This window comes from Monomorium pharaonis, chromosome 11 (genome assembly GCF_013373865.1).
Source record: "Monomorium pharaonis isolate MP-MQ-018 chromosome 11, ASM1337386v2, whole genome shotgun sequence".
Taxonomy (NCBI): domain Eukaryota; kingdom Metazoa; phylum Arthropoda; class Insecta; order Hymenoptera; family Formicidae; genus Monomorium; species Monomorium pharaonis.
In genome coordinates this window covers 9528773-9554069 of record NC_050477.1, presented here as the reverse complement: position 1 = coordinate 9554069, position 25297 = coordinate 9528773, and the positions used below count along the sequence as shown (strand labels likewise).

The window sequence follows — 25297 nt, the reverse complement described above, 5'->3', positions numbered from 1 at the left end:
TGTACATTAATTCCCGTCGCCGGGAAAATATTTCATCGGCAACGTCTAATAATTCTACTTACGAGTCGGGGAGATATTTACGACTTAAGCGCGCCGTGATTATAAACGCCAACGGCAAAGGGGGATGAGCGAGATTTATTGCGACTGCTCGCTCGGCGCGATCTGTCTTCTCCGCGCGCGAGTTAGATCTTTCCCCTCTGCCTTTCTCTCTGTCTTTCTCTTTCAATCCGAGGTGTTCTCCCGGAGTCTGTATTGCCCAGTAAAAAGATCGAAACCGTCACCGTCGCTCTGTGCGGTTGCTCTCAGGACATAGGGGAGAAAATTCGCCTATTAAGTTTTGCGTCCGAAATCATCCTCGCCGGCTTTGATTCGTCGATGGACCCGGGGCCAGGACCCGAAGCGCCGAGTGGACCCGCGGGAAATCTTGCCCGTCGTCTCGATGGCTGAACTCGTCCTCCGAAACCCCGGAGCATGATGCGGGCGCCTCTCGTGCGCACGTCAAGATAACAAGGACGAAGTGGAGATTGCTTCATTAGCAGCGCCGCGTAATTCCGCGCCGTCTCTCCGGTCTCTCTCTCTCTCTCTCTCTTTCTATCTTCTTCCCTTCTTTCTTCAATTTTACGGTTATCAGGATGCGCGTTTGTTTAGATGGCTCTCGTAAATTATTCCCTCTTTTACCCCTCCTTATGTGTATCACCTTTTGAAACGTCAAACAACAGAAAGAAAATATCACTTAATAAGAAAATATTATCTTTGCCTTTATGAATTTTGACTTTATGAACAATAAATTTATTACAACAGTTTTATATGGGTTTAAGAAGGTAACAAAAAGATTTTTTATATTATTGAGTTAGCTAACATACTCAGCGGTCTCATTAATTTAATTCGTAGTAATTATAGTTTGGGGAAACAAGATTTTCGCACGATTTGCATACATATGTTTTTTTATTGCTTTTTAACAAGTCATTCCGATCAAGAATGGAATTTACGAAACATGCTGTATAAATTTTTACATATTAATTAACTCATTAATTCGATGACGAATATGATTAAAGGAAAATCCGGGAATTTATATAAGCAAGCAATTATTTTTTTCGAAGGAGGGAACAATGTTATTTTAATTGGAATTTACGTTACACATAAAAATTGTAAATTTTATAGGAAATATTCCAAAAGCAATAACGTATGTTTATTAATATCACACGCATATTATAATTGTAATATAAATCTGTCGTTCAAAATAAGTAATAGAAAGCAATTATCTGAATTTTTTAAGAATATAGAAGAAAAAAAATATGGTGATTTATTATCGACTGAAGTATAGATATTTAACATAAAAAAATGAGGGTTAAAGCATCCTATCTACAAGGGATAGATCTCTGTCCGCCCTTGGCATTGGAGATAAAACGGTGATAAACGATGTCCATCCCTTATACAATCTGCATCATCCGATTAATCTACATAATGTCGATCTAAATCTCTCGATTTGCATAACATTGATTTAAGGTCTATGAAAAATGTAGGGGGTCGAATGAAATGAGAAGTTAGCTAGTTATTTTTAGAACTGAGGAAATTTTTTTCTTTTATCTCTCTCTCTCTCTCTCTCTCTCTCTATATATATATATATATATATATATATATATATATATATATGTATGTATGTATGTATGTATATATATTTTACATGATCTTCCTTGTATTGCTCTGAAGCATAAAAAAATTTAAATTGTGTGTGTACTTTACCATTTCATGTTTGATTATTTCTAAATTTAGTTTTGAGAAACAGAGTCTTCTACTCCAATTGCCACGGCAATGGAAAGGTTTCTGATTACGCTTGTACGATGATTGAACGCGGTTGCTGGGCAGTTTAATTGTTCATACTTTCGCTATTGACAGTTGTTCGATTTATGCGGCGGGGTTTACTTTCCTCAAGCTCGACATTTCAGGGACAAATTGGTGCTCACGTTCACTCGCTAAATCGCGTAAAGATAAAGAGTACTGGGGTCTGTCAGCCACACGGTAATTAATCAGCGGCTGCAGCGGCATCGCGTAATTGTTTATGCAACGCGGCTCATTGTTAGCCGGTAACAATGCTGCTGCTCGGCGGCCGACAATAACGCACGGCGAGCTGCGGCTGCTGCACGGAGGTACACTTTATCGTTCATATTTCTGTACTCCTGTTTCGCCACAGTCGTTTCTTTGTTCACGAATCGGCGCCTTTCATTGCGGAGGGGGGAGGGGGGGTAGTTGCAATCGTGTCTGATCAACCATGCTTCTATTTCATCCGACTGATTTCTGGCGAAGAGATCTCGCAAAATAAATGTTAATCCAAAGCTTCTGACACTGACATAAACACTGACACATAAACCAATAATTATATACCTTTAATCTTTACATGAAGGTATTTTTGTTTAAATATTTTTAACGTTTGAAAATTATGGTTTATATTTTATTATTCTTTATTGACAAAGCGTAGAATATAATATAAAGCGAATTAAACGAGAAATTTTATACTTTTTTTCCGTTAAATCAATGGAATAATGAATGTTTTTTATACATGATTTATATCGTTTTTTAAATTAATTAAAGTAGAAATTAATTGTAACACAATTCAAATAGAAAAATTCTAAATTTTCAAAATTTGAAAATTCTTGCGACTTACTTTTTATTAATTGCAAACTTACGTCAATTTTTATTATTTATATTATTTTTTGTTTTTTTTATTTATACATTATTTACATGTATTATTTTATTTTATTTTATTTTATGATATCAAAGTCATTTTTGCGCTCTCCACTCGTCGAGAGAGAAACAACATTACGTAAACAGGATTCTTTTTTCCTGGCTGCATTCCACTTTCCTAGCAGAGTCTTCTCCCGGACGATTCTCGTATCCTGTCCGATGAGCCGACGGAAACTTCCATAAATCACGGGAACGTGGGTAGGAGCAACTTCGCGGGACGAAATTGCCCGCGTGTCTCGTCACCGGCTCCGAAATCATCCGCGACACATCTCATTTGCACGAAAAGTAAAATCACCAAAGTAGAAAGACGTGTGCTTTGTGTTTGTTTTCTTTTCTTTCTCTTTTTATATCCCTCTACTTCTTTCGAAGCTAGTCATCGATAACAGACACCAAAAATTCCACAGATTCTCGTTGTTTCAAAAAAATGATCAATTAAAATTAAAAAGGAAATGTCATTAGACAATTTTACTCTCCCCGTCGATACTTCATTAGTATAAATACACTGTTAAACGAGCAATTCATTTTTGTGTCTGTGATACTTTATTATTTTACTCGTGGATATTTCCATTTTCTCACAATTAATATTTATTAGAAACGGTGACATATTTCTCCTGCTATAAATTATTATTTATGCATTTTAAAATACTAAGATTTAATTATCAAAGATAATATAATAGATATTAAAATAAAATAATATAATAGATATTAAAATAAAATATACATATCTAATGAATTCTACTGAAAAAATATCTATTTAAAAATATAACTTACATTTTTTAATAGATATATTTTTAATTTTATATTTGAAAAAATAAATTGTTTTTAGGGAAGCATATAAAAATTGACATGTTTAGTAGGCTGGTTAACTATAAAACCAAGTATTTACTTAAAATATGCAACAGTACATAAGACCAGTAGCATCACCTTTGTACTTGAAAAAAAAAAAACAAAAAAAAAACTCCAGCTTGACCAGATAATAAAAAAAGCACATAACATTTTCTCTATTAAATATCAAAATAATTATACATCTTCGGAAAGTCTATTCCTAATTAAAAGATTGATAAGTATTGAGGACGCGCATGTTTAATGATGACCTTTTCTAATTTCTTATCTATTCATTATCTTAACTTTTCATCTCTCTTCTTCGCTTTTCCCTTTCTTCTAATATTCTTCGATCGCCGTCTTTAATTAAAACCATTTGCGATCGCTAGTTTTGATTCGAATGTTAAATTCCCGATAATTGAATGCTCATCTGCTCTCGCTCTCAATCCCACTCGATATTAATTAATTTTTCGCGTACGGCTCGCATGGAAAGACGAAGGAGACGTAAACGGATTGAACTTTCCAACATTGTTCCAATCGATATCTTTGGTATCCCCTGCTTTTATCTTTAATTGGAAGGTTTTAGCGGTGATCGCGTTGAATTATTTTCTATCGTTTCTTCGGGGCTAAAGCTGTGACTCCGTAATTAACGGTGCATTTTAACGGTGCATGCCCGAATGAGATATCGATGGGATTGGTCAAACCACTTTCTTGTTAATTCTGGATTGGAGCGAAATTCTTGCTCTTCTAAACAGAGCTAAAAGGACATGGAAAATTAATTAACCCACTGTCAACTTCTGATTCTGATGAATACTTCCAGGAAAAGCTACTGTTTTTAGAGGAGTCGCTCGATCGCACGTAGTTACATCGGTCGAAAAAAAGAAGTCCTGTCTAACGGATAAACCTTGGTGTACCTGGCACGTATGGCATCGGCGAATCCGTTCGTTAAAAGCAAATGGAGCGTATCACACAATGACGTACGGCCTATCGCGCGCGTTGCAACACTGAAATAACGCAAACAGACCGCACGCATATCATTCCCGTCGTTGCCGTGGACGGGACTGCCACATTAAAAGCGGACTAGCCCCACTGTAAAATAAAAATAATTAAAAATTTGTCCCGCGATGCATAATGCCTGCGTTCTTTAATGTCGCGATGTTTCTTTTCAACTTGCGAGCGGCGCGCGTCCGACATTGTTTTAAAATTAAAATAGCAAATACATAACGAACATTTGTACTTTTAAATTACGCCATTATACGCCGTTTTACGCATGTCAACATCCAACCTTTGAGCATGTAGAAAAAAGAACTTATATGTTTCTTTTGACGGTTTGCATTTTAAATTGTCCCTTGTCTCGGCAATTTTATATAATTAATTTATAACAAAGTATTGTGTCATATGTGATATGCGTTACGTTATAATTTCATAAAATCTTGGAAAGATTAATTTAGGAAACGCAAAAAATTAAATTTGAATAATATATATCTTGACCTCTTCTGTCTATCAATCGTTTTTAGGATGCAATGAAAATGCTCTGAAATAAATTAAAATAAATGCTATAGCATTATATAAGCGCAGCACAAAGAATCGAGAAATGTAATGGGCGGACTAATAACTTAAAGTACTTTGACCGATTAGTTCTTCCAGTTTCTCGATTTACGTCATTTTAGTTTAATCAGTCGAAAGTTAGAACGATGAATTAATATTCGACCATTTCAGTTTGAAAGTGAAGATCTGCAGAGTCATAAGACGATACCTTCGGCCTATATAGTCGCCAAACGAGAAGAAAGTCGTTTTCGAGCTGATAATCATTGCGGCTAAACTATTCAGGAATAAACTAACATAAGTAAGCAGCCGTGCGAGTTTATGTTAACGTTGTGAAAATAGAACATTCATACGCATGAAAAATACGGCCGCTCACTTGTTGCAAAAGGTTGCGAGCAGCAATTAAATTCTATCATTTTTCCAACAGCATCGTGCACGTCGTACATGCAAGTAATTAATCATTACAATAATGATTTGAACTCCGAGAAGTGTGCATCAGATTTTAATCTTTAAATTTGAAACTTTTATATTTTGTAAAACGTACGATTATGGAAATAAAAGTAAAACTATGATTATATTATTAATACCACGCATATACCTCTCGCGACAGAAAAGCGCAATATTGGATATACGATTAATAAAACATAGTTCATGAGTTTAACTTTTACGAAACCCCATTTGCAGAATACATTAAAGGTATTGCAGAAGTAATTATATCTCGCGAGACACATCTGGTTGGATTAAATATAATGGTATCAGAGATTGTCTCAGCGCGCTGATACGCGTATATTTATTTAATCCCAGGATGCACTTTCAGATCAAAATGACTCTGCATGGTTTTCATTGCGATAGAGATATAATTTCCTTTAGTTTTAAATTAAGATTATAATATTTTAATCAAACTGGTGGATTGGAAAATTTTTATTTTTTTCCCTTTTTTTATAATATCAACAATTTGATCATATAATTCTTATATTTATTTTTGCATAATTAAGAAGATTATATAAAACTTTAAAATGTAATAAATTTCAGTAATTTATTTAACTGTGGATTTTATAATTATTTGTTGCACACATGTATAATTTAATACATTCAGTTTCCATCCGAATCTTTCTCTGTCCCTCTTTTTTTCTTCATCGTTTTTATTTATTTTAATTATTTATCTAATTATTTGCGATTGCAATCGTCAATGCATTTCAGAAATTTACAGCATTATTTGATATTTAATTGATAATTTAAAAAATTATTTCTATTCTAATTGGAATAGTGAATGCGACGGCAACCGCTAAACCTCGGTAAATTTCTATCGATCGATCCGCGTCAAATGAATCGTGTAGAGTCCAGCCCGCGGTTTGTCCTGAATCCCTGAACACCCAGGGTCTTCCTCTGTCAACCAGATTTGGATTCGAGTTGGCCAGTGCGGGTTTGACGGACCCATACTTTTAACCACGGAACCGCGAATGCTCAAGTTACGGCGGAGGAAAAGCAGAATGAAATGACGAAGTCGACATGGTTGTTTAATTGTTGTTCTTCAATTTCTTGGCTTCCCTATGTAATTAACTTTATATTCAACTTTAGCTCGTATAACTATTTCTCCGTTTGCTCCCTGCAAACCAGAGAAAGATGAAGGAGCGTAATTGAACGAAGACTAACATCAACCGACAGAAACGAGATTATATCATTTAATTCATTTTAATGATAGTTAATAATTGGAAAGTTAATTTATATATAGAATAAGTTGAGGAAAGATGCACGTAATTTTTGATATTTTTTCAAAATCTATTTTTTACAAAATAAATGGCCTTCTTTTTAAATATGTAATAATTATATATTAAAATAATCAATTGTGTGTTAATTGCTAAATACGCTGCTGAATAGGAATTAAAATTTTTTTTTACGATTGAAAATTGAAACTTAAAAAATTAGCTTCACGATATATTCGGCTGGCTGACAAAGTTGTTACCTCGAAGATTACAGAATCGATCGTACTTTCAAGAAAATTCAATAATCGGTGAAACGGTTTTGCACACAAAAGTGCGCTCGTTCCTCGCATTTCTGCAGTCGCGTTTTACTGTCTGCGATTTACAATCCGCAGACGAATAAAGGCGTTCTAAAGATGGCACGTTGTACATTTATTGTAACTTTGTAGAGCGTTATAACTCGCTTGTCAATGACTTCGAGTACTTCACGACGACATAAATTAATACGGCGACCGAACGTCTGTGCGAATTATGGATCGACCGTTCGCATATTTCTAAACGAATCGTTATCTTCTCGTGCACAGTATAATATCGCGACAATAACAGCGGTGAGCTATTTTTATTTATTGGGGTATAAAAGTTTGCCGCGCGAAATGTGAAGGAAGCGAGATGATTCTCGAACTGTAGTCATATGATGTTATTTAGTATCTACTAAAGATAGTTGTGTAACTATACATGACAGAAAAGAAACTCTCTCCTTCTTTCTCTTTTATGTAACTCTTCTAGAAGTTTTTTACAGAACTATATATACTTCTCGCCTTCGCGTGACTTTTATTCACCTGCCATATCAAATCGGTAATTGCATTATCGAGACAATAACAGTAAACATAATTGATTTAAAGCGAAAAAGAGAGAAAGAGCTTTATATTTTACAATACTTATTTCATACTTATATTATAATAGATGAAGAGATCGAAGGTCACAATTTAATTACGTTCTAATTTCGTGTCTTGATTCAATTGCTTTGTTTGAAGCAAATTTTGGCATTGAATTTTTTCAAGCTATTCTTAAAGCAAAATTTCTAAAGAAGTACATCGCATAAAAAAATTTCTTCCCCTTTACATTATTTTTTATAAGATTTTTACAACATTAAAAAAAATTATCTAAATAAAATTTCATTTGGGGAAACTGAAATTTCTGTAGAATATATTTAAATATGTTTAATCTTATTAGATATTTCTTACGTGCCAAAAATTAAGTCCATCTATTGTGACTTTTGCATTGTTTATATTTGAAACACGAAGATCGAGGGAGAAAATCGTATACATTTGAGTGCAACTTGCCGTCATCTTCGATACTTCGATACCATCGGCTGACATTGTTTTACGGCTCGTTGTTCCGTATGCCCCGGGAAAATTGTTCACTCGCGCTCGATTTGCCGCGAATATGGGCAGCAAAGTATCCGATATATATGATTTTCCAGAAAGAATGAAACTGCTCGACATAAGCCGGGGAAACCGAATACGGACGTCAGGTACATACGCAACGAGAGAAAGGATTCAGATAGCAGTACGTTTGCTCGGGATTGTAACCGCGACATCAAGTTTGAGGAATTTTCTAAGAAAACTGCACGAAGTTGCGATCGTGTCATCTTTTCTCGGCGAAAGTTTAATTGAAACTCACTCCTTATTGAATTTAATCTTTAGCGTTGAATGTTTTAACAATAAACTTTAAAATTTACTCTCCAAAGAGACAATATTTTATTATTTTTTGATATTCTCAAAATTCAATTCAAGTTCGCCAAAATCACAAAATTTGAAAATACTTGAAGGGACAGAGCTTTAGTTTCTCTTTTAGATTTTTAATGTTTCTTTCGTGATTTGTAATATTTCTTTGTTTTCTCCTATTATATTGTCTTCAACCTAGATCCAAATTTCGGTTGAATGTAATAAACAAGTTTAATTCTCGCTAACATCAAAAGGTCAAGATCTGAAAATTTAATTAAATCAATCCAGAATTATCTTTCGCGTTGGGTAACTCGACTCTCCATTTATAATATATTCGGATATGCATTATAAAATGCATCTAAAAAAGGACATGTCGTCTGTGTTCTGCTCTGAGAGACTGAATTTTAAAAAACTTGAAGAAACGAAATTTAGTTTTTCTTTTAGATATCTAATGCTTCTTTCTTTTTACTTATATTATTTAATACTTTAATTTAAATCAGTTAATTTTATCAGTTGACTATAAAAACAAACGTAGTCCATCTCAGCATCAAAAGATCATTTGAATATTTAAATGCATTAGTTCAAAATTATACCTTTCGTGTCAAGTGTTCGTTAAGAAAGGTTATCTAATATTTGGATATGCGTTATAAAATGCATTGAAACATGAAAAGACACATATCGTGTGTCGTCTCGAGCGGCAGAATTTCTGACAGCGACGCCAGGTTTGTCCGTTTTATATCGAAGTGTATTTATATTTAAAATCTACTTTGGTTCCTTGGTTTCTCTTTCGTTTGGCGAGAATCGATTTTCGATTCCGTATTCTGGCGACACGTGCCTCGAGCGCCGCTCGTCATCCCAGGGGCTTCTCCAAGGAAATTGTCTGTCTCGTGACCGGAACTTGCTCCGTTTTCACCCTTTCGCGTCGCGATGCGTAGCTTTGTTGCCACGTTGTTTGTTGAGGGCGAATCCACATCCTTCAATTTTTCCGATGTAATAAGGCTTCTATCGGGGATTTTCCGATCACCGCAATGTACGGCAAAATTATATTTCGGACGTACATTCAGTTGAGATTTCGACATATTTCTAGTAATATTTCGGTATTATCGACATTTTTCTTTTGATATGTACTATCCTTGTCGGATCTAGGATAAAATTATTTCAGTTAAATGTAATTTATGAGAATAATTTGTTGCTTATTGTTGACAAGTTAATTCTATTTTGTTAATATAATAATACATTTTTATTAATTATATTGCTTTCATTTTTTATGTAATATTTTATTTTAATTATAATTTATTTGGTTTCTAGACATAGATTGGAAATAGAATAATTGATTTGTTCTTATAAATAATTATGAATTATTAATGTAATTAGCAATCAAATTATTATTGAATTATTTTTCTAAATTATTAAACAAATTGTATATATTATATATTATATTAAACAATTTAAATAACATATAAACTTATGTAAATTTATCGTATAAATTAACGTAACAATTATATATATTCATAATAGAAATTTTTAGTAATTTAACTATATTTCTTTATACAATATTCTAGTGTCTAATATGTAATACATAAATGAATCCGTGATTTTTTATTATGAGTAAATATTGTGAAAAGTTTCGATAAACATCTCTAAAAGTATTAGTGATTTGATCAATGTCGGTTCTCTCGAACGAGTATATTGAATGAGTAAACACATCGATAGGGTAAAATTTAGAGAAATAGTAAGCTCACTTGCGGCTATCGTCGACAGGAGCGGAAAAATTCGCGTGTCAAGCTGCAATTTCACTTTTCCTACTGCGGCCGTAATTCCCGCCTTTAGCTGGAGAAATTAAACATCACGGGGAGAAAAAAGAATCCAATCCAGTGCATTCACGCGCGATGTAAAATTTCTCGGGAATCGGCTTCGTCGGTCTACAGGGTGCTCTGTCGCACGAGTTTTCTACTACAAATCTCTCAGTGAACGTAAAATTTGCTCTCAATCAAACTTTAGCTGCACGCAAAGTATTTTCTTAATTTGCTGTATAAAATACATTAATATTCAAATTTCAATTTACATTTCTATTAAAGTTAGGAATTGAATAAATCCAAGAAGACATCAAGATTGCACTTTAAAATTCTTATCTTGTATCTCTAAACAGTAATTTTTTACACAATTTTATTTAACACTAGCTGTGTCTTTCAATGCAGGCGTTCAACTTACAAACATAATAATAATAATAATAATAATAAATAATTCAGGTGAGAAGAAAAAAAAACGGCCGAGCAAAATGTGCACGATGGAGATTGCGTAGGACGTTTTTCCGCTCATTAGTCGCCGTTCCTCGCCGTGGTTCTTGGTTTTCTGGGTGGCAAAAAAAAAGTGGGAGGAGGAGAAGAATCTCCGCGCGACAAGAAAGACGGATCGTTAGGAAGATGTTGTCGTCATTGTCGTCTGGCAGGATTGTAAAAGAATCGTACGCGGAAGGTGCTCGGATGGCATCTCTCCGACATCAACGTAGCGTCTGCACCCCCTGCTACTCTGCTTACTTGCACACCGTGCATTATGATCGCGCTCGCGTCTCAGCGATTTAACGTAAAGTAAGAAGCATGAGGGACCGGAGAAAAAAGAGAAAGAGGGTATACCTAAGAAAAAACGTGAGAGGGGAAAAAAGTGCTATTCATGAGAAACGTACATCGGCTGTCAAGGAAAGCGTATTACAAAGAAAAGTAACATACATAATTTTTGCACTTACATTGTATAACACTATAGAAAATAATTATGTTTGTAAAATTGAGCACTTAAATCTGTATAATAATTTCTTCAGTGAAAATAATTTATAGAGTAAAGTAATTTATTTATAAAGAAAGTATTTATATAAGTATATATGCTAAAAAATATTAGTTTAACTAACAATAAGTCTTTTCAATTTGATTTAATGTATTTAGCTCTAGTATTTGCATATTTAACTGAAATACACAAAGTAATTCATGGTTTTTATATCAAAACAAAAATCCAGTAGTAGATTAAAATAGATCTTATTATGAAAATGAAATACACACCGTATATTGAGAGAGAGATCTTATACTAACCCTTATATCTTTATTGGGTAGAAAGTAATAAGAAACAAGTAGTATATGCCGCGTCTATTCAGACTCGATGACTCAACGCGTCGTGTCTGTAGACGCGACGAGGGATGTTGTGTGCAACATCATTCTCGACAATGGATTCTCTGGGGAAGAAAGCGGGGGTATCGTTCGCGCGTCGAGGGCCACGCCGCGCCGCCGGTGCCATCCCCTGATTCCGTCGATTTCGCCAACGACGCGACGCGTCGCGACGTCGAGGTACAACAGCGTGAAACAGCTGCGCATTACTGAAAGTAGCGCGGAATCTCACGCATCAGAAGCTCGAATTCTTGAACCGCAATTTCCTTCCCTTCTTCTGTCTCTTTGCCGCGCTTTATCCTCCCTCGTTCTCTAGCCTCTCGCATCACCCCCTTCCGGAAAGACGAGGCGCCGTCTCATCTCCGTTGCGCCGTTAAACGGCGCTTTCTCTTCTGCCGGAGCGAACGCTCATCCGATCTCCTTCGTCTCGCGCTTTGTGTTCCGTCGATCCGGAATGAGAATCGGCTTATTTGCCGGCGAACGAGGGGGCAAGACGGTGGCAGACGTCACTCCGTTTTTCGGGGCACGGGGTTTTGGATTTCCCTATTTATTGCGCAGCATCGCGCTTTAATTTTCCCGTTTACCTCGCGCTACGGATTTTCTCATTTGCCGCGCGTTACATTTACGCTTTGCTCGCTCCGCCGAGCGCGATCAGCACCCATTGTCTTATCCCGTACCGACATTTCTGATTCTTTCGTTGATAATAGTTGCCGTCTTTGTACGAAAATAATTATTTTTCTGCTTTTTTTTTAAGACGATGTTTGTTATCTTAAGACTCAAATGTAATCTACGTTTACATGAGTAGATTACTCGAAAAAACAGTTTTATTTGTTTTAATTTTCTTTTTTAGAAAATGTTTATTCTACATGTGTGCACGTTTGACATGTACTTTTTAATATTTTTGATGCTGTAATTTTCGAAATTTTACTGACTTTAAAAATGTGATCACGCGAAATTGATTACAGTGCTTTGAAAATGTGAAACGAGCAATATAAATGTCAGCAAATTTTTTGTACCTTTATATTTTGTATAGGTTGCATTTTCTATTGAATTTTGTAGTGTTCTTACGCTCAATATTACCCCAGTTTTATTTCTTTTTTAGTTACGTATTTATAATTCCATAACATATTACTCGTGACACGGAGATTTTTTTAGCTTATTTGAAATTACACTTTCGTTTGCTGTTTGTTGAAAATTTTTTTCATTTCATGTATTAATTAAAATTTTCAGCATGTTATTGTGATGAAGATCTCATAGTTGTAAAAAATCGGTGAGAGTCATTTCCAATTTAATCATCCAATTTTTTTGCTCCTTTTATCACGGTATTTTTTTATTACGCTTTATGTATTGCGGGATGGCAGGATTGATAATGGAGGTAATGGTTCAACGTGGCGATAATAATGAGGTAATCTACGTCGCTGTCGGTTCCATAGGTATTTCTTAACCATGTCATCCTTCTCGCTCGGAATTCCGACTCGTCGTAATCTAATTTAAACACGCGACGAAAGTAGCGACCATTAGTAGCTCAGTCTACTGCACTATGGCTGCCGCATCGATACTGCGAAGCTATTCCAGTTTGGTACTTTGAAAAGCTCGGTGTTATGCCTCGATTATGCAAAGTAGTGCAACGAAATGTCGTATGCAATAGTGTAACACAGACCGACATCGACGTCGTTTCAATCGCATAAATGACATCGCTTGTATCATTGCTATCTGAATCGTATAGAGACAGGGGAATATCACCAATACTGGCATACCACTTTGTTTTTTTTTTTTGATATTTCTTAAACAGAAGCTAAAAATAAAACTTTAGGAACATAAATGTAAGTTAGGAGATATCTTCTATTAGATGTTAAAGCAATTTTTGTAATACTATTTTATATTTTAATAATTAATATTTTTGCAACATAACTAGAAAAATAAACGTCTGAGAAATTGGATCTCAAACTAGCATAGCAAGTTATATTTTACTCTTCCTTTATACTTTATGCTGTTAGTATTAGCGATCTTTCTTTAACATAAAAGTGTTTTAAACAGCATAACAAAACAATTTTTTTTAATGAGGAAAGCTCCATAGCATCTTTCTAGCGCGCACACATTTACTGGCCGACGTCATCTGGTCTTTTAGCGCGTTTTAAATGCGACAGAAAAGTAGCTCTTTTTAAACAAAACCCCGTTACATTTGCGTGCGTTACAGCGGTCCGGTAATGCGAAGGCGCCATTTCTGACTCGCAGCGGCGTCCTCCCCCCTTCCCGGGCCGGGAATTTAATTTTTTACGCGTAACGATGTGCTATAATGTCATTCCTTCAGCAAGTCTCGGTAAAAATGCATTAACCCATTACCGGGTCCAGTGTTCCGCCGCGCATGTGTCGCGCCAATGTACAACAGTGTGAAAATTTCATCCCTCGTCGTGGTATACTGTGCCGTCGATACCGAGAAGGTGGGCCGTGCACTAGATGCCGCCGCGGCGCCGCTAGCATAACCATTATTACCCAATTAATTGCGCAATGTCAATAATGCAACGCCTACGTTTAATTATAAACAGGCAAAGCGCCCGTGATCGATTTAATTATGTTACATCGCCGTGCGCCGGAAATGGCAATACCAATCAAGACTAATGCGTCGGAAATTGGATTCAATTCTCTCAACGTGCAAAAGAGAAATTGGAGAACGGACATCCGGTCTGTCTATTTGTACACAAGTATTCTCGATTTGTTGAAATCGCGACAAATGTTTTACGATTGCTCGGCGATGTCTCGATTTTATTTTCCGCTGGTCGAAAAATTACACGTGTCTTTCTTCACTCTTTTTCGAAAGATCAACGATTAATAAATCGCGCGGAAAATAGGAATTTAAAGTCGAGTTAAAACACTCGCTTATCTAAAAAGAAATTGGAAATCAATTGAAAACTTTTAAACTTAAATATTTATTCGCAAATGTGGCTGCACTCGCGCATCGCTCATTGCCGTTTCGAAAGACAGCCAATCGCTCTGCTAGATTCCCCTATCGTGATTCCACGTTCCTGATATTATTTCTTTAACGTCAGCACTTTCGCGCGTTGCATTTCCGGATCGTCGCGCTGTCGGATAACTCCGGATGATGGTTTTCCCCGCCAGTGAAAAACGTCACGCGAGAAACGGAACGGATAAGCGACCGATGTCGTTGACGTTACTCTAACGATAATGATATTGCGTTCTATTTGACGCGTTTTACGCCAAGCTAAAATTTAACATGCCCGTAGTAATTTCCTCGTTATCCTCACGTCGGTGAACCCAAATAGAGCCACAGATATCTTACGTTTAAAGCAGCAGCATGATTCTTTTGTATCTTTATCAAAATGCTGTATTTATCTTGTCAAAAATCGAAGTTAACTTTGTTTGAAAAATTTACAATTTTTCTTTCAATAAATTGTTTTTATTATTTTTTATGGTAGCCTTTTTTTAAATAAAACATTTATCTTTATTATACTTTTTTTGTTAATATGTTAATCGAACCACTTAAAACATTTTACCATATACAGAACATTATCGAATATAACGTTTTAATAATTAAAAAATAATAATGAATAATGATAAACTTTCTAGTTTATATAAATATTCATTCTTATATTTAACGTATTTTTATATCATTACTTTCTAGAGAACAAATACATATTTTGTTCTTTTATTTTTTTTTTCGACGTGTTTTAGCGTGCGGTTTTCGATGTGTTTTAGCGTGCGGTTTTCGATAATTTTATTTGATTTGAACAAAACATGTAATATTTAAGTTTTTCTTCGGCAGAACTTGAAGTTTTTCTTTTTGCGGTGTACCGAAAACGTTTTGGTTCTGCGGTTGCTTTACGTGCAACGCGCGTGGATTGCACCGATAAACGAACGGCAAGCAGATGGTATAAAATCGAGGGTGCAGGTTTGGGTGGGAGAAGGGTAGAAATGTTTCGAGGGTATTGTTTCTCACACCGTGGTAAACGATATTTGTTTTTCGAGCGGTTGGTCGGCACTTTGCCGGCCAGCATACATTGGGCGTATACATTATTTTATAGTTAATCGTCCTGTAATTTATTGATATCACACGCTGGTTTTTAGAAATGTTTTGCGAAATCTCATGATTTTGTTTGCCACCAACTAAACGTTGAACGCAATACATGAAAGATCGCAAAATTACATGAGAGCCTTTATTTGATTTTACAAAACTACGCGTATTTTTTTGCAAACGCAGGACACACGGCATTATCCATTTTATTTGTTTTATGCTCTATTTTATGTTTTCCTTTTTATTTTTATTATTTTACCCGCTTATTTCGCTGAGTGAATGATTTTTCGATGTTTCTTTTGCCGTTAGACGTCAAGCTGTCAATATCGGACTCATCACAGAGTGCGTCTGCGATTTATATAGGATTAGCAATCAATCAGTATTGCAAAAAAAGACATCAATACCTGCAATATATCTAGATTTCGAGTTTTTAAATAAAGGTTTTTTTATGTGATGTTTTCCATTTTTTATCATATTATTATTTGCTGAACGTCATATATTTATAAATATTTTTTAATTTTAAATAAACGTTATGGGAAAAATTTATCTAGTTTAACATTACAAAATGTTAGAAAGTAGCTTCGAGAAACATAAAGAAAAAATTTTGTTATTTGTTTATAAAATTTTTAAATATTTAAAATTATTGCTATCTACTCATTTTTATTTTATTTTAGCATTAAGACAGAAAAACGGTAATTTGTAGTTATTTCTATTTGATTTACCGTTTGTAAATATTTTAGTACATTAAAAAAAATTGATTTATTCAAAAATTGTTATAAATATCCATTACGTATTTTTCGATAGGATAATCCGATCGTTATTCTCTAGAAATTTTTCTCGGTAAATAAATTTACAGATGGTAATTACATACAACGGTCTATTTAAATATAATTTATAAGAGTAATCTTCATTTTTTTATTCTACTAAATTCAATTTTTAATATAAAAATAAGATTATCTACGTAGTTCCATTAAACCAATTTTAATTGTGAAAAGAAATTAACGCAAATTTCTCTGTATTGTTTCTATTTTTAACAGAAAACTTGTTTAAAATTAACTAGTTATTAACTTTTTAACTTCATTTAACTTTTAACTTAATCAGTTACTATTTAACCTTATCTCATGAATAATCGTATCGTAATTGTAATCATATCGTCATGCGCTTTATTTTGGAGGATAAATTTGGACATTCTATAATAATCGAAACTGCATTTAAGAAGATTTGAGAAAATTTTTTATACGGGTATAAAAAGGATAATATGCGGAATGCGATTGTTGGTAAATTGAATTGTTAAATCTTTTCCCTCCTTTATTCTTGTATATTTGTTTTAATATTATCATATTTATGTTTAAGTATATCAACGTCGAGTACGCAAGGGATGATTATATTCGTGTCGCTTCGCATTTGCGATAACGTTAATGCATACACGACGGCGATGACGGTGATGGGGTTGAATAGGGTATCGTGACAGTATTGGCGATACGTGGTCGGCATTACGTAACGAGAGCCGGTTGCTCTCTCCGCGATCGAGGATTTTGCGGCGGGCGGATTTCCTGGTGAACGGACGACGTGAGCGAACAGATCGCCGCACACGCACCGCGAATGCACCTGTGATACAATTTGCGCGATATTCTCTCCATGGCCTGCCAGTGATTCCTACCTATTTGTATCTCCATGTGCGTGCGTGTACGCGTGAATTTTGCGCGTGTGTCACGTCGCAGCGAGGTGTTGCGGCGGGAAAACTCTCGATCCTGACGTGAAAAGCAAAAAAGCAGGAGCAGCTTTTTTTATGGTATGTGAATAGAGATCTGATATTCGTAAGTGAATTGATGCGTACGAATGGGGTTCATAGGTTCTGTGAAAATGGATACTTTGAATAACTTAGAGTGACAGAACTATTGGAATTTTTTTATATTACATTGATATCATATGCTGTTTTACAAATGATTGGCTATCAAAGGATTACGCGATTTATGAAAGATATATATTATAAAACGCGGAAAAGAAATATAAAAAGTCTTTTTTTACTTTGCAAAGCTCGATATATTTTAATCAGAATTAAATGCGACACAAACTCAAATAAATTTCTCTTAAAAAATTTTACAAAATCTACAAAAATAATTCCATCTTATTCTTTTGTAAGGAACCAAAATCTAATATTAATACTCTCTACAGTCAGACTTAAAGTGCATTATTAATTTTGGTGCGCATGTGCATTATCTTCTCGTGTCGAGCGACTTGATTTTCGAAAGGTCGCGCCTTGTTCTCCGGTTATCAATCGCGGAGTCCTAAATACGTACGCCGTGCTTCGGGCATTTCACGAAGGATGAATGCGCCGTCCGAAAACACGCGAGAGAAACTTGGGAAATTGACTTTTTCAACTCGTACCTATCTTCTCCGCTCCCTTTCCCTCTGACGTTAAATCTTAACTTGGCCGTGCGCGATGACAACTTACAAGACTATGCACCCGCTGGGAACATCCGCGTATGTCGCGTATGGGTATAACTATAGCGATAACCCGCAGGTCACCGTGAGACATTCTTCAGCGGTTTGATTTAGTAGCCCTCTCAAACTACCCCCGTCAACCCTCCGCCCGCGCTTATCTGGCGCTGCTCAGAAACGCTTGTTGTACCCGCGCCCCCTCGTTCTACCGTTCCCGCCCTCGTCCCCGTCTTCCCCCCTCCCCCGTCTCACGCGCGCCTGCAGTTTACCACCACCGAAACGAATCGGAAGTGTTGCGGAAATACACGCTCGCGCGCGCAGGCACGATCCATAAAGGCGCGTACAAACCGTGCAAACCGCGCTACTCGCGGGCGGAAGAATAAGTTTGCGCTGCTGTGCGGACGTGTTTCCGGGTTGCGCGGAACACACACGTTGCGCAGAGCACGGTCGTTCGACCGTTGGTTCTCTAACGCGGACGTATTTCGGAATTACCTTCATCTCCTTGCTCTCTCTCTCTCTCTCCCTCCCTCCCTCTCTCCCTCCTTTCGAGCACCGACCAAATGCACACTATTCGGCTAACCGTTGGTCAAACGATCGCAAAGGGAATTCGATAACGATTGATGAAGAATTCGACGGCAATGTTTGGTTTAGTTTAAAGGTGACCATTTAGAGACACGCATGGCTTTAGTAGTAGAGAGAGGCAATTAGTTATTTTAAAAGATATTTATTTCAATGGGTTATTAATTTAATAGATGTTGACGTTATATTTTTGTATGATAATTTTATTTAGTAAATTGTTTTGGAACAAGATTTAATAGGATTTTAACTTTGATAATATTGTTAACTTTAATGTAAATCTTGTCTTTCCTAATCACGAAACTGACATGTCATTGAATCGAGATAATTAACTGAAGGTGTATATAAAACTCTATAACTTTGCAAATTAACCATGATCTCTTTTATGATCCAGCGCATACTAGAGCAACGTATCGGCTTAGTGTGCACGCGCCTTAACGCGAGCTTGTTGCAGACACGGGATGATGAATCGCTCGCTCTATCTCTTCTTTAGATCTTATGACTCCGCGCCGTGACGTACTGAATCCCGCGGGAGCTCGGGCTCGATAAATAAAGTGGATTTAAGTACGCCATCAAAGCGCGCTCAGCTCCCTGAAAGAAATCATCTTGATGCTACAATTAAGTTCGCTGCAGTTATCGTCCGCCGTCAGATTTCCTCCTCGGCCGAACACGTTTGCGGGATCCTTGTAGAAGTTAGTCACGCTGAAAACGGTCAGCTTTCAAAAAATACACGAGAATGTATGTATGAACGTCTACGTGGTAAAAGGATTCTGCTATAGGGTGTCCTGCCGTATTAATCTTTAATGATAGACGCGTCCCTTTGACGTGCCCTCGACGTCAATTTCTCTCTGATTAAGGTGGTAAAAAGGAAAAAAGAGGACGAGGCCGCTTTAAATCCGTAATTTCATTAGAATCTGAAATTAAATCCGTAAATGTAATTTTCACATATAATTTACGATCGATTTTACTTGATTATCAACGTTTCTCGATAGCTGTCACGCCCTCCACTCTTTCCTTATTACTCTTTTTCCTTTCTTGTAACTAATTTTTAAAATGAATTTAATTTTAAAATTTAGAAATTAACGTTAGAAAAAATTACAAGTGTAGGCTCGCTGAGTGTCAAAATAAAACAGTTGCAGTTATACATAAGAAAACAGAACCGTTGGGTTTACGAGTCGCGTGCTGCCCTTAATCAAGTCCTGTGTAGAACTTGATTGAGTACAGTCTTCTGTGTCTAATATTTGGCAGGAGCAAAACGGAAACTTCGCGTGTACGTGTCACCAAGGTCGATAATACTTTGCGAGTGATTTTAGATTAGAATTCCGTTCATGCGGGGTACATGTCAAATTAAATGAAAAACCGTTTTGTTTTACGGTACAATTGACGTCCTTCCGCGCTTGGTTATACCGCAATTTTCTCGCAGATTGCTCCGTACGTTCTGTACAGGACGCTTTGTCCTGACATTTCCGTTCAGGCTTATAACAGGTCCCGTTCGCTCGCTCGCTCGCTCGCTCGCTCGCTCGCCTGCCCACCTCGGCACGCTGGCATATCTATTTCACCGTTTGCTCCTAAGGGCGCTACGAGTCCCAGAGTATTAATAAATTGCGCTGCATTGTGTGCTCTATGCCGCCTTCCACCTCCGCTTCCTGCACCACCATCGCCACCCCCGTTCTCATCCGTTTTCTCGTCTTTTTATTTCGCCCGTGCGCAGCTGCCGCGACGAGTATCTCCCATCGGGATTACCGGCGGCGCGTCGGAGAACGCGACGGCACTATCGCTTCCGGAGAGCTACTGGATGGATTCAAGGGATTTTAGGGAAGATCACCCAAGGCCGACGCGGATCGAGGATTTGGCCTAAGGCCGCACGATTCCTACGACGCGACTCGAAGGAAAGGCCTTGGTTATTCGCCGCCGGTTAGTCAATCAAAACTTTAAGCGTCGATTTGGTCAAGATTACCACGTTTTTCTCGTTGATTACATTTTTAAATTTTTACACCGATTTTACATTACTTTTTACTGACGTTGCCTGCAGCCGAGTTACCTCAAACTTGACGGATCACGTTCACAATTAAATGCTATAAAGGCGACGATCAGACGATTTTACGCTAATCGCATCGGAAACGAATCAGTCCAATTCGCCAACGTCTTCCCCGTCTTTATTGCACCGCCCTCCAGCTAGGAAGCTAGGAAGTGAAGCGTTAATGGAGCGGATGACATAGAGCTGGGGAAGCAGGTCGGAGAGGGACCATCGCTCACGACCAGTAACAAACGCACGGGAAAACTCTCCTTTGTTGAGTTTTCGTGTCTTCACGACGGTAGAGCGAAAGATCGCGTCAAAGTTGGGCTCTTCGTCATTTTTAGTAGCGACGACGTGACCTCGCGTTTGCGTCATCGTTTTCATGAAGAAAGTCGAAAGAGCCTCGAGGAACGAAAGAAAGTCTGCGTGTTCGACAATTTAAAATTTTGAAAACTAGGAGAATATAAGATATTTTACAACTATGATAAAAGATACCGAACGCACGTCACAGCTATAGATTCTGTGAATGGGTTTTTGCAGAGATAGCAGAAAACTATCTTCAAATATTATTTAAATTTTTTAATACCGCCTCTTTAAGGGCCAAGCCTTCACAATTAGCTTAATTATTTAATAAAATAAAGGGAGCCTTGCAAGCGCATCAGCTGAAGCGAAGATGACTTTATGGGATGCATCGTCAAACTTGGGATCAAATATTATTGGCGGCGCCTCGTTTCCAGGACCGCGAAATAATCGGGAATATTATCAAAATTCCGCATGTGGTCGAGCGAGAATTTCGGCGGGCGCCCGCCGTTTGGCCGCGCCTTCGGAAGGAGGAAGCCCTCGAGCGAGTCCTTGACCCGCCCTTGTGAAATTTGCGTCACGGAGCCAACGAGCGTGCCGCGCGTAAGTTGGACGTAAAATTGCCGGCGGAATACGGAAATATGCGAACGGGCCTTCCGGCGTCGTCGCCAGCCAAGTTATAACGCCCGCTAGTGAAGCTGGCGTGGCATGCTCCATCACGTCCGCGGAATATCTTCGAGGCGATAGCCTCGAAATCTCTTCTCTTCCGCGCCTCGCTCCGTTCTCGCTTACACCCTGTAGCTCGAAACTGGCAGCTCCACGCGAGCGAGCGAAATTTTTTGATCACGAGTTCAAGTCGGATTCTTGGCACATGAAAATGTTAAGGAATTCACGGATTATGAACGATTGAAAGTGAATATTTTCCTGCAAATTACATTGCAAGCAAAATACACGGATGAACGAAGTGTTAATCTTTTTAATCTTCTTAATCTTTTCGATTTTTAGAATGAAAGAAACAAGTTAATTTCGAATTTTATTGAGTAATGGTTGAAATTTAATACGAGATACGAAGGAAATATGTAAGAAAACACTTTATGGAAGAAAAAAAAATATGAGAAAATACAAGAAAAAGGAAAATGGAAAAAATTCCAAGCCTCTGAAGTATCGCTTTATTATGAGGTAAGAGCAAGTTCACAGTTTTTCAAATAAACTCGCATGATATACATCGCTGTTCCTGAAGAGATAAAAATGGCTAAAGTGAAAGAACTAGGGCAAGTAATCCTCTTTCACACGAAAGATAACTCGAGATTGAGAGGAGCAAGTGATGCACTTTGCCACTCTTGGACTACTTAGATCCTCGCGAAGTCCGAAGAACGACGAAGTAGCTGTCTCGAGCTCACCACGAAAATTTCGGGTAAAGCTCGATGGTAAAATAAAGCGTGCGAATTTCTCTCTTTTTTTGCGAATTGCGCCCGAGTTCCTCGCGAATTGCTGTTCAATTTTCGTGCCGCGGCTCCGGAAGGAAGGCGCCGTGGAAGAATTTCAAGTAGGCGACACGTGTAAAGCATCAGTGGCGCAAAAACAGCTTCGGGAAGTGATTCTACTTCGCGGCGCGATGCAGTTTCGGTTGATTCCCGTTCCGGCCAAGTTCCGCAAAACTCCGCCGGCGAAAGTTACGCCGTTTCGGGAGACCGGGTTCTTACGACTTCCTTTTGAAGTGTCGAATTATATCAGAGTAATTCAAAAACTGCGCCTGTGGATCATAGATACATACTGTTGTTTGCGCGAAACACGGCATCATACAGTTTATTTAGCATGAAAAAAAATACGCTACACTTAAAAAAAAATTTTGTTGAATTAACTGGAATGTGAACTAACGGTTCGGATTCTAGTTGAACCTACCAGATTTCCAATTAATTTAACAAAAATTCTTGTTGAATTAATTGGAAATCTGGTAAGATCAACTAGAAATCCGTTAGTTCAATTCCAGTTAATTCAACAAGACTCTTTTTTTTAGTGTATAGTAGTGCAGAGACCAAGAAAGGCAATATCGGGTAGCAGCTTTAGTAATCTTTTAATTTAATTAAAATTTATTTAAATTCGATTTAAATGCAATATATAGATTCAGTTCTACATAGGAAAAGATAGTTTTCTTAAGTTTTTTTTAGAATACTATTATTGTATATATGTGTATGTAAACGGATGAAGATAATGACGTCTGACTGTATCAGTTTTATATTATTTTTACAACAATTTTGAATGAATGTTTAGTCATATAATTAAGATTCTAATGATCTCTAATTTGGGATCTCTGAATAGTAGACCATCGATCAGAATAGCTAAGTAATTATTTTCGATGCAACATAATTGGATCGTGGCCGACGCTTAGAATCACTTTCATAGATCAAACTGAAACGTCGCGTAGTGTTGCACGATATATATAGAGGTATAATTACAACCGTCTAGTGTTCAATAAGCTGTCAATTATCTCTCTAATGGATCGCGTTAAACTTCTAAAATGAGAGCCATTGTAAGTGCCGTCGTGCGTGTCGTCCGTTAATGTTAATTTTCGATTCGGTAATCTCTGCTTGCTAAATTACGAAACAGAAGCCTTTATTACTAACGATATCACCAAATAATATCTAAAAAAAACCTGCGTATATATAACAGATTGAACCATATATTTATATTATTTTTTATCTGTATATATATATATATATATATATATATATATATATATAATATATTTCTTCTAGATGTTTACATTTATTTCGTCTATCTCCTATATTTTAAAATATTGATTTATTTCTACTATTATTTTATGTTAATTGATTAAAAGTTTAAAGGAAATCAGACGTTTCCTTACACTTGTCCGCGATGATTATCATCTTTCATAGGCGAGAGCGTTGGGAAAACATTTATCGTTTGCAGAAAACGTTCGCGATGAATGTAGATGAGATTCAGCAAGTTCCGTCATATAATTCAGGAAAGACACTTCGAAAATTACTGTGCCAAATTCAAGAATCAAAATGATCTCGAGACCATCGAAAGATTATCGAGAAGTCGCGAGAGGGACACTTGCGAATACGCTTTTGATGTTTATGTCTACGCGAGGACACGTAGCCGATCTTTTCTTAAACCCTCGAATGGATAATAATAAGAATGCTTTATTTCTCGGTTTCAGATCGGTGCCCTGAAGAATTATTACCTCTTCTCTCACCAGCGGGTGCACAAGAGATCCCTCACTGCGAGCGAACCACATCACAAAGCGCTCAGGGATGAACCGCGGGTAAGTCAACGCATCTTTGTATTCTGTTAATTAAGAGACATTAATTACGAGATGCACACGGGAACGAAATTTGCTCATACTCAAAGAGTAAGACGTAATGTTTACGCGAGCCGTGGTAGATTTACTCCGCTGCCTGTGAAACGAAGGAAAAATTTAATCAGCTCTACTTATTATGGACTTTGTTCTTATTAAAAAAGGAATTATGATTAACATAAAATTTGCACGTGAGGAGCGAAATAACGAAGCGTGCGTACAGTCGTAAAAGACAAAAACGAATACAAGTAAAATAATTATAATCATAAGTAAAGAAGAAGAAAAAGAGAGAAATATTTCGTATATATTTCGCATATATGTACATATAGAAGCAAACGTTTTTCAAATGTATTGGATAGCCGACGCGTTAACGAGCCGATATCTACGATTGTAACAATCGTGTCGGGCAGAAAATTCATTGCTATGAGCGCTGTTAAATCACTCGATAAAACTTGAACTCTTTACTATCAGTCAGCGCAAAAGCTCGGTGCGGCGTGCGTTTCGGCACAACAGCTTAATTGGTCGATTCCGCCTCAAGGCACGTTAACGATCGCGAGAAATGCACGTTCTGGGATGAGTGAGCTGAATGTTTGTCCGATACAAAAAAAAGCCTAGGATAGAATTGTGAACTAGAACAAGGATGACACGATGATATTACAAAGGTAAACTCTACAATCGTCGCATTTTTACGATTTTTAAATAAGGAAATTAGTTATATGTTTGCATTAAATTTTTTATTAATTTTAATTTTATAAGATTGTTGTAATCGTGTTATTGGACCTTATTGGAAAAAAAAATTATTTGTAACAAAATTGGAACAGAAGGAAAGACCTTTAAAAAGTCTGGAAAATCGACGGAACAAAAAAGCTAGAGAGGATATAAATTTTGTATTGAGATGTTTTAAAAACAAGCTATGCAATAT

At 36.8% G+C, this 25297-nt stretch overlaps 1 protein-coding gene across 3 annotated transcripts in view; it reads left to right on the top strand.

The window, feature by feature from the left end:
- LOC105831356 (furin-like protease 2) overlaps nucleotides 1-25297 on the top strand; it is a 352031-nt gene that overhangs the window by 304425 nt on the left and 22309 nt on the right. For all 3 annotated transcript variants that reach the window (XM_036293687.1, XM_036293688.1, XM_036293689.1), the window contains exon 3: nucleotides 24238-24342. In XM_036293687.1, the coding sequence (XP_036149580.1) occupies nucleotides 24238-24342 (105 nt within the window). The remainder of the gene's footprint in view (nucleotides 1-24237; nucleotides 24343-25297) is intronic.